The sequence below is a fragment of the Misgurnus anguillicaudatus genome, chromosome 16, assembly GCF_027580225.2.
Source record: "Misgurnus anguillicaudatus chromosome 16, ASM2758022v2, whole genome shotgun sequence".
Taxonomy (NCBI): Eukaryota; Metazoa; Chordata; class Actinopteri; order Cypriniformes; family Cobitidae; genus Misgurnus; species Misgurnus anguillicaudatus.
In genome coordinates this window covers 28,727,164-28,738,089 of record NC_073352.2, presented here as the reverse complement: position 1 = coordinate 28,738,089, position 10,926 = coordinate 28,727,164, and the positions used below count along the sequence as shown (strand labels likewise).

Genomic DNA, 10,926 nt, shown 5'->3' with positions numbered 1-10,926 from the left:
TGCCATTGATCTTGATGGATACTTTAATTTTATGACTATTTAATTAATTGTTTGTTTGTTTTTTCGACCGCACGCGTCTGATTTGAATTTTATGCATAAAAATACAACTGTTTTCAGTTGTTTCTGTAGTTCATCAGAATGGACTCAAAGTGCCGCTATTGGTCAGTGTGTCACAGTTTAGAGAGCAGATTTTCAGCAGTTCCACCCCATCATCTCAATATTATAAGAGAGAAAGGCTGAAGCTGAGCACACTGTCTTAAGGAGGAGAGATAACATCAATAACGGAGATGAATAATTTAATATTTTTCTATATCTACATGCTTTAGTTTTGCTATTTATACATTGGACATATACGGATTATTCTCCACACATTTTGGATTGGTACATTTTATCACAGTTTTCATCTTCCTTGTTCTTCTGCAGAATGTCGGACAGAACAATGGCGCGGCAAGTACTGCTGTTTATTTGGTTTCTTTCTCTTAGTTCAGCACTCGGGCAGGTCAGTTACTCCATTCCTGAGGAAATGGCGAAAGGCTCTTTAGTCGGTAACATAGCGCAGGATTTGGGTTTAGATGTAAAGAGACTGAAATCTGGCAAAGCCCGAATTTATACGGGAGACAGCGCTGAATACATCGAGCTGAATAAAGAGAGAGGAGTCCTCCTTATCAAAGAGAGAATAGACCGAGAAGCGCTATGCGGACAGACAACGCCTTGCGCACTACATTTACAGATTATTCTTGAAAATCCAATGGAGCTGTATTCCGTTACTGTCGAAGTTACAGATGTAAATGATCATTCGCCGTATTTTAAAAAGGATGAGATGAAATTCAGAATCAGTGAGTCAGCTGTTACCGGGGCAGTATTTGCTTTAGAGAGGGCGATGGATTTGGACGTTGGTATTAATGGCCTACAGACGTACTCGCTGAAACCCACTGATAATTTCGCATTAAAATTACAGACGCAGCCTGACGGTAGTAAAATAGTAGAAATGGTTCTTCAGAAACCGCTGGACCGTGAAAAGAAGGAACATTTGTCTCTGGTTTTGACAGCGATAGATGGAGGTGATCCACAGTTATCTGGTACTGCGCAGATACATATTACTGTATTAGATATTAATGACAACGCGCCTGTTTTTACGCAGAAAATTTACAAGGCGACTATCGTGGAGAATGCTCTCAGAGGTACGGTTTTAACGACAGTGAGTGCCTCTGACATGGACGAGGGCTCATACGGTAAAATAAAGTATTTCATCACAAATACTCTCGACGCTGTCAGGGAATTGTTTGAAATTAACCAAGAAAACGGAGAGGTGAGAGTAACAGGGATTATAGATTACGAGAAAGCGCAACATTATCAAATTCATGTACAGGCTACCGATGATGGAGGTTTGACTGATTCTTCTAAAATCGACGTAGACTTGATTGATGTAAATGATAATAAACCGCTCATAAATGTAATATCTAAATTATCCACCATATCAGAAAACTCTTCTGGCACAGTTGTAACTGTAATAAACGTGCAGGATCCAGATGCAGGAGAAAATGGAAAAATACAATGTTCTGTAAACGAAAATATTCCTTTTACACTGACGTCAACTAATACAAATTTTTTCAGTTTGGTCACCGATGGCGACTTGGATCGCGAGAGAGAGTCTCAGTATAATATTAGTGTGATGTGCGCTGATGAGGGCGTGCCGTCTCTTTCCAGCAGCGTCACTCTCTCTTTACAGATATCAGATGTGAATGATAACGCACCTGCCTTTGAGAAAAGCTCTTATGAGGCCTTTGTTCAAGAAAACAACTCACCGGGTCTTTCCATCTTCACAGTCAGAGCCAGAGACGCAGATTTTAACCAGAATGCTCGCGTGTCTTACATACTGGATGACTCCTCGGTTAACGGTGTCCCCGTGTCCTCATTAGTGTCCGTTAGTGCTGATAGTGGAGTCATACACGCAGTGCGATCTTTCGATTACGAGCAGATAAAAGATTTTCACTTTCGCGTAAAGGCGCAAGATGGAGGCTCACCTCCTCTCAGCAGCAACGTGAGCGTAAAAGTAATAATTCAGGACCAGAATGATAACGCGCCCCAGGTTCTGTACCCGGTCCAGTCTGGTGGCTCTGTGGTGGCTGAAATAGTGCCTCGTTCGGCAGATGTGGGTTATCTGGTGACTAAAGTGGTCGCTGTTGATGTGGACTCTGGACAGAATGCATGGCTCTCATATAAACTGCAAAAAAACACGGACAGGGCGCTGTTTGAAGTGGGCTTACAGAATGGAGAAATAAGAACTGTACGTCCAGTGACAGATAAAGATGCTGTGAAACAAAGACTTACTGTTGTTGTGGAGGACAACGGGCAGCCCTCTCGTTCAGCTACAGTTATTGTTAATGTAGCAGTTGCGGACAGCTTCCCTGAAGTGATCTCGGAGTTTATTGACTTTACGCAGGACAAGGAATACAACGACAACCTGACTTTTTATCTAATTTTGGCTTTGGCTGTAGTTTCGTTTCTTTTTATTGTGTCTATTATCGCCATACTATCCGTTAAATGCTACAGATGGAGACGCGAGCGGATGTTTTACAAATCTGGAGCGAATCTTCCAGTTATTCCGTATTATCCGCCCCTTTACGCAGACGTTGGGGGCACAGGAACTTTACAGCACGTGTACAATTATGATGTTTGCAGAACAACAGACTCCAGAAAGAGTGATCTGAAATATTTCAGACCTTGCAGTGAGAGCATCATTAGTCTGGACACCAGTGGAACACAGACACTCACGCATACGCAGAGAGAGAAAGTGATCATTGAGAATCCTGATGATCAGGTAAGAGTGAATTTTTTTGTGAATCTGTGAAGCAGACTAATCTTCTACGATTTTAAAAGTTGGCTTTTCTTGGTGTGCAAGCGTTGTCAAAGGGATCGCACTTTTTACAGGCAGTTACCACCAACATTCTCAAGGCATGTCGTGGTATAATATTTCATTTATTTTTTCGTGTTCATGGACACGATTTTACGCTTTTTGTGTCACTCAACGCGGATTTCTTAATAGTTTTTGAGTGTCCATAGCACAACGTTCCTTTTTTGTGTAATTTTATGTTTTGTTTTCTCAAAATTTCTTTGCTTTGTTGTTTGGGATTCTAATTCCAACCTCAAGCACCAGTAGTTTAAAAATCGGAGGAAAAAAATCTAAAATTCAATGACATCGTTACCCAAACCACTTTTATTGTTACACGGGTGCTGTATTTTTGTTTACAAAACGACTAGAGGGTGTTAAAATCCAGATTAAATCTCTTCTTTTTAATGACCAAGGTTGAATGCCCTTTAAATTTGTTTTAGATTTTAACTTTGATTAAAGCTTTTGTGTTTTAGTCCCTCATTTTCAATTAAGTAAGTTTTTCATGGATTCGTTGTTGTGATCCGCTTGTTTACAATTTAAACTTAGACGTGAACTAATTTTTACTAATACTGTTTTTATGTTTAATAAAAAAATTTATGTGATATTTAAACATTGCAGTTTAGATGTATGTCTAGTCTGGCGTCTAGTAGACAGCAGTTTGTAGCGTTTGGTGTCGTTGGTGTCCCTTTTGCAATTCCTGTATTGTGTTTATTGACTTTAGAAACATTTACACTTTAAACGCTATTTACATTTATTTATTTGGTTGTTTATTGCGACCCACGAATTGCGTAGTTGTTATAATTAAATATTTTTGGGTCTCTTTTATTTGTGCTTGTCGGGTAAAATATTTCAGCACTTTTTTCAGCGTCGCTGGCCATGGTCCTGAATGCAGTCATGAGTTCTGCAGGCTGTTATTCATTATCCCTATTTAATCTCTTCGAGATCCTCTACCCACTCTCGTTGCTCAGTCATACATAAGGATTGCATTTATTTATTTATTGTTAATTATTTGTTTTTCTTCCCTGATTAGTCAAGAACACATGCAAATTTGAACTGGCATAGACGTGTGTTTTTTATTTGAGAATACTTTATAATTTTTATTTTAGATAATTGTTGTGATTGATAAGTGGATCTATTTGAATATATATCTGTAGTTCATCTGACTTGACTCGTAGTGCCGCTGTTGGTCAGCGTATCACATTTTAAAGAGCAGATCTGCAGCAGTTCCACCCCCATCATCCCCATAATATAAGACAGACGAAAGCTGAACGTACAGTCTGAAGAGGACAGAGAAAACAGTGATGCATATTTTCGCTGTTTTATTTTATTTGGGATAAAAATCTCTGTTTTAATTTGCTTAGGTCTATGTATGTGTCAACTTTAGTCTTTTTGACTAGTATTCAATGGATTAAACATCGTTTCCTCTCATCTCGTAGAAGTGTCGGACAGAACAATGGCGCGGCAAGTACTGCTGTTTATTTGGTTTCTCTCTCTCAGTTCAGCTCTCGGGCAGGTCAGTTACTCCATTCCTGAGGAAATGTCGAAAGGCTCTTTAGTCGGTAACATAGCGCAGGATTTGGGTTTAGATTTAAAGAGACTGAAATCTGGCAAAGCCCGAATTTATACAGGAGACAGCACGGAATACATCGAGCTGAATAAAGACAGAGGAGTCCTCCTTATCAAAGAGAGAATAGACCGAGAGGTGCTATGCGGACAGACAACGCCTTGCGCACTACATCTACAGATTACTTTGGAAAATCCAATTGAATTTTATAGCGTTACAGTTGAGATTGTAGACGTTAATGACAATTCACCAGTTTTTACAGTTAAGGAAATGAATTTTGATATTAGTGAATCGTTACCATCTGGATCTAAATTTGTGTTAGAGAGGGCAGTGGATGATGATGTCGGTATAAACGGTGTACAGAGTTACTCCTTACAGCCCGCAGATCATTTTGTATTAAAAACACAAGATATGACGGATGGTTCCAAAAATGTTCAAATGATTTTACAAAAACCTCTCGACCATGAGAAACAAGAGCATCTTTCACTTGTACTTACTGCTGTGGACGGAGGAGACCCACAGATGTCTGGCACAATGACGATTATAATCACTGTTGAGGACGCAGATGATAACGCGCCAGTTTGCTTTCTGCCTGTTTATAAATCCAGCGTTGCAGAAAATTCACCTAAAGGTACGATTTTAACTACTGTGAAAGCGTCTGATGCTGACCAAGGACAAAATGGTAAAATCGAATATCATATATTAAAGTCATCAGGTGTGACCAGTAATCTCTTTGAAATAGATAGAAATGAGGGAGTGTTAAGGTTATCTGGCGATATCGACTATGAACGTGTTAAGCATTATCAAATTGATGTTCAAGCGAGAGACCCTGGTCGTCACTCTGACACTTGCCAAGTTATTGTTGATGTAATCGATGTAAATGATAACAAGCCAGTTATTAATGTAATGTCTAAACCAAGCGCACTTTCTGAAGACTCAAAAGTGGGCACTGTATTGACTATTTTAAATGTCCACGATCCAGATTCCGGTGAAAATGCAAAAGTTCAGTGCTCAGTTAATGTTAACATCCCTTTTACATTGACCTCAACGGCGAATAATTTCTTTAGTTTAGTAACAGACAGTGATTTAGATCGAGAGAGTGAGTCTCAGTATAATATCAGTGTGACGTGCGCTGATGAGGGCGTGCCCCCTCTATCCAGCAGCGTCACTCTCTTTATACAGATATCAGATGTGAATGACAACGCACCTGTATTTGAGAAAAGCTCTTATGAGGCCTTTGTCCAAGAAAACAACTCACCGGGTCTTTCTATCTTCACAGTCAGAGCCAGAGACGCAGATTTTAACCAAAATGCTCGCGTGTCTTACATGCTGGAGGACTCCTCTGTTAACGGAGTGCCCGTCTCCTCGTTAGTGTCCGTCAGTGCTGATAGTGGAGTCATACACGCAGTGCGATCTTTTGATTACGAGCAGATCAAAGATTTTCAGTTCCGCGTAAAAGCCCAAGCTGGAGGCTCACCTCCTCTCAGCAGCAATGTGAGCGTGAAAATAATAATTCAGGACCAGAATGACAACGCGCCTCAGGTTCTGTATCCGGTCCAGTCTGGTGGTTCTGTGGTGGCTGAAATAGTGTCTCGTTCGGCAGATGTGGGTTATCTTGTCACTAAAGTGGTCGCTGTTGATGTGGACTCTGGACAGAATGCCTGGCTCTCATATAAACTGCAGAAAGCCACAGACAGGGCGCTGTTTGAAGTGGGCTTACAGAATGGAGAAATAAGAACTGTACGCCAAGTGACAGATAAAGATGCTGTGAAACAAAGACTCACTGTTGTTGTGGAGGACAACGGGCAGCCCTCTCGTTCAGCTACAGTTATTGTTAATGTAGCAGTTGCGGACAGCTTCCCTGAAGTGATCTCGGAGTTTACTGACTTTACGCTGGACAAGGAATACAACGACAACCTGACTTTTTATCTAATTTTGGCTTTGGCTGTAGTTTCGTTTCTTTTTATCGTGTCTATTATCGCCATACTATCCGTTAAATGTTACAGATGGAGACGCGAGCGGATGTTTTACAAATCTGGAGCGAATCTTCCAGTTATTCCGTATTATCCGCCCCTTTACGCAGACGTTGGGGGCACAGGAACTTTACAGCACGTGTACAATTATGATGTTTGCAGAACCACAGACTCCAGAAAGAGTGATCTGAAATATTTCAGACCTTGCAGTGAGAGCATCATTAGTCTGGACACCAGTGGAACACAGACAATCACACATGCGCAGAATAAGAAACTGATTAGTGAAGATTTTGACGATCAGGTGAGAATCTTTTTTTAAAGCTTATCTGTTCAGCAAGTAAATTGGTCTATTGGTTTGTGTCTGAGTTTATTATGTTTATTATGCTAGCTCATCTCATTCGAAAGATAATAATCTAATTGAAATTTAAAAATGAGTAATGAATGTCTACATTGGCATTGGATGAATAAAAGAGGTTAAATTTGAAATACATATTAGTTCAGTTAGAATAAATCATTTATACTCTTAAACACGTATTAAATATTTGTTATTATTTTTTAGGTTGAAATTTGATTAGAAACATGAAATGAAAGAAGCTTTATCGTTGACTTATTTTCAATAGTGTATTTTCGCGTCTTCCACTTTAATAACCGACAATAAACAATGACACCTCGTGATACACCATCCACCATTAACCTAATTTATATTCAAAGGCACACAAATATTTTGTTTGTGTAGTTGTTGTCACTTATTAGATGTATATATTTAATCTGTCCAGAGGCTGCTAATGGGTGAACTTTATGCGAGGCTGAGCTGTTCATTAAAATTGATCATATTAATATTAAACCTTAGCTTATCAGTTTGTTTCCGAAACGCGGATAATATATAAATATAACTGAAATCAGTTTGTCCGATAAAGAACCCCTGTCAAAGCAGAGAATCACACTGTGGCGCATACATGCTATGACCAGTACGCTTAAATAATTTTTAAATGTATAAATGTAAGGTCTAACATTTCTAGTTTTTTAGAGAGGCTCAGGCTCGCTTGCCCTGTGATGAGCCAACCCACCTCTTTTTTCAGGGAGGGATTTAAACGCGTCTTTCTTCGGGGTCTCGGCTTTGCGTCTCTGGCCATGGTCCTGAAATGCTCTCTTTCCCTATGTATTGTTTTCGTGGGGAAGTATAGCTAATGCTGCTTATCCTGGAACTTCCACCTTATGTTATGCTTTATAGCACACTAATTCATTATTTTAGAATATATGTCATATTAAGTATAACATTTTTATTTATCATCATTGAAAATATGGATAGTTTAAGACTTATTTTCCTCCACTTACATCTTTTGTTAAATCTTTTATATTTATTGAGACTCAGAGGTTTCACAGAGTAAGAATTTCATTGTATAGTGCAGCAGAGTGTTTCTTTTATGACAATAAAGCTCTTGAACCTTAAAAAAGTGTTTTACCTTCATGGTGATTGTTTATTGGGATGGACATTTGCTGTTACTATAGTGTTTCGTTCAATTGAAGTGTTTTTCTAAAACATTGCTAAAACTGTGTGAAAGTGGATGGGTTTGCTTGTTTCTGTAGTTCATCAGAATGGACTCAAAGTGCCGCTATTGGTCAGTGTGTCACAGTTTAGAGAGCAGATTTTCAGCAGTTCCACCCCCATCATCTCAATATTATTAGAGAGAGAGAGAGGCTGAAGCTGAGCACACAGTCTTATGAGGAGGACAGATTACGAATCACGGAGATATATTATTTAGTGTCTATCTGGATTTACATTTGTCTTAGTATTTTATGCTTTGGACATATACGGATTTTTCTCCACACATTTTGGATTGGTATATTTTATCCCAGGCTTTATCTTCCTGCTTTTCTTCAGAATGTCGGACAGAACAATGGCGCGGCAAGTACTGCTGTTTATTTGGTTTCTTTCTCTCAGTTCAGCTCTCGGGCAGGTCAGTTACTCCATTCCTGAGGAAATGTCGAAAGGCTCTTTAGTTGGTAACATAGCGCAGGATTTGGGTTTAGATTTAAAGAGACTGAAATCTGGCAAAGCCCGAATTTATACAGGAGACAGCGCTGAATACATCGAGCTGAATAAAGACAGAGGAGTCCTCCTTATCAAAGAGAGAATAGACCGAGAGACGCTATGCGGACAGACAACGCCTTGCGCACTACATTTACAGATTATTCTGGAAAACCCGATGCAATTATACCGGGTTACAGTGGAGGTAACAGACATAAATGACAATGCACCGATGTTTAGTAAGAAGGAGATGAGATTTGAAATTACCGAAATGTCTTTAGCAGGAGCCCGATTTATTTTGGAAAGGGCTGTTGATCGTGACGTGGGTCGAAATGGTCTGCATAGTTACTCTCTCCAGCCCACAGATAATTTTGTTTTAAAGTTTCAGAATCTTCCTAATGCAAATGAAGCCGTTGAAATGGTTCTTCAAAAACCTTTAGATCGCGAGAAACAGGAGCATATTACTTTACTGTTAACCGCTTTTGACGGAGGCGAACCTCAGATGTCCGGCACAATGCAGATACACGTTACAGTTTTAGACGCAAATGATAACGCCCCTGTTTGCTCACAATCCGTGTACAAAACAAGCATCGCTGAAAATTCTCCCAAAGGCACGGTTTTAACAACAGTCAGTGCATCCGATAAAGACCACGGTTCAAACGGTAGAATCTTGTTTTCCATTTCGAGTACAGCAGGCACGGCAGCGGATACTTTTGAAGTAGACCCCGATTTTGGTGTTGTGAAACTTATTGGGGTCTTAGATTATGAAAAAAATAAGGATTACCAAATTGATGTTCAAGCACGTGATTACGGCGGGCATACAGATTCATGTAAGGTCATTGTTGAAATCATTGATGTCAACGACAATAGTCCATCTATTAATATTATTTCAAAATCAACCCACATATCAGAGGATTCCAAATCTGGCACAGTTCTCGCAATATTAAACATACAAGACCTTGACTCGAATGAAAGCGGGAAAGTTAATTGTAACTTGAATGGGGATGTTCCTTTCATTATTCAGTCCTCGCCTGATGGGTTTTTTAGTCTAGTGACAGACAGTGATTTAGATCGCGAGAGGGAGTCTCAGTATAATATTAGTGTGATGTGTGCTGATGAGGGCGTGCCGTCTCTCTCTAGCAGCATCACTCTCTCTTTACAGATATCAGATGTGAATGATAACGCACCTGTATTTGAGAAAAGCTCTTATGAGGCCTTTGTTCAAGAAAACAACACACCGGGTCTTTCCATCTTCACAGTCCGAGCCAGAGACGCAGATTTTAACCAGAATGCCCGCGTATCTTACATACTGGAGGACTCCTCTGTTAACGGAGCGCCCGTCTCCTCGTTAGTGTCCATCAGTGCTGATAGTGGAGTCATACACGCAGTGCGATCTTTTGATTACGAGCAGATTAAAGATTTTCAGTTCCGCGTAAAAGCGCAAGATGGAGGCTCACCTCCTCTCAGCAGCATTGTTAGTGTGAAAATAATCATCCAGGACCAGAATGACAACGCGCCTCAGGTTCTGTATCCGGTCCAGTCTGGTGGTTCTGTGGTAGCTGAAATAGTGCCTCGTTCGGCAGATGTGGGTTATCTGGTCACTAAAGTGGTCGCTGTTGATGTGGACTCTGGACAGAATGCATGGCTCTCATATAAACTGCAGAAAGCCACAGACAGGGCGCTGTTTGAAGTGGGTTTACAGAATGGAGAAATAAGAACTGTACGTCAAGTGACAGATAAAGATGCTGTGAAACAAAGACTCACTGTTGTTGTGGAGGACAACGGGCACCCCTCTCGTTCAGCTACAGTCAATGTTAACGTGGCTGTGGCGGACAGCTTCCCTGAAGTGCTCTCGGAGTTCACCGACTTTACGCACGACAAGGAATTCAACGACAATCTGACTTTTTATCTAGTGCTGGCTTTGGCTGTAGTTTCGTTTCTGTTTATCGTGTCTATCATCGCGATACTTTCGGTGAAATGCTACAGATGGAGACGCGAGCGGATGTTTTACAAATCTGGAGCGAATCTTCCAGTTATTCCGTATTATCCGCCCCTTTACGCAGACGTAGGAGGCACAGGAACTTTACAGCACGTGTACAATTATGATGTTTGCAGAACCACTGACTCCAGAAAGAGTGACTTGAAATTCGTCAGACCTTACAGTGAGAGCATCATTAGTCTGGACACCAGTGGAACACAGACATTGACGAATGCGCAGAATAAGAAACTGATCAATGAAGATTTTGAAGATCAGGTGAGAATCTTTGTTTAAAGCTTATCTGTTCAGCAAATAAATTGGTCTAGTGGTTCACATAGTTTGTGTCTGAGTTTTATATTGTGTTTCATTATGTTCATCCCATTCGAAAGATAATAAGTGGACATTTTAAAAAGGAGTAATAAATGTCTACATTGGCATTGGATGAATAAAAGAGGTTACATTTGAAATGCATATTAGTTCAGTTAGGAT

At 40.2% G+C, this 10,926-nt stretch overlaps 1 protein-coding gene across 19 annotated transcripts in view; it reads left to right on the top strand.

Moving 5' to 3' along the window:
- The window catches only part of LOC129421800 (protocadherin gamma-A4), a 138,338-nt gene that overhangs the window by 79,426 nt on the left and 47,986 nt on the right, over window positions 1–10,926 (top strand). The window contains exon 1 of one of the 19 annotated variants that reach the window (XM_073854458.1): window positions 68–2,821. The exons of 16 other annotated variants lie outside the window; for them this stretch is intronic. In XM_073854458.1, the coding sequence (XP_073710559.1) occupies window positions 425–2,821 (2,397 nt within the window). In that variant the 5' untranslated portion in view covers window positions 68–424. Of the gene's footprint in view, window positions 1–67; window positions 2,822–3,911; window positions 6,732–6,799; window positions 10,714–10,926 lie in introns of those variants that run through there. 2 more of the 19 variants (XM_073854461.1, XM_073854455.1) reach the window with 2 other exon arrangements.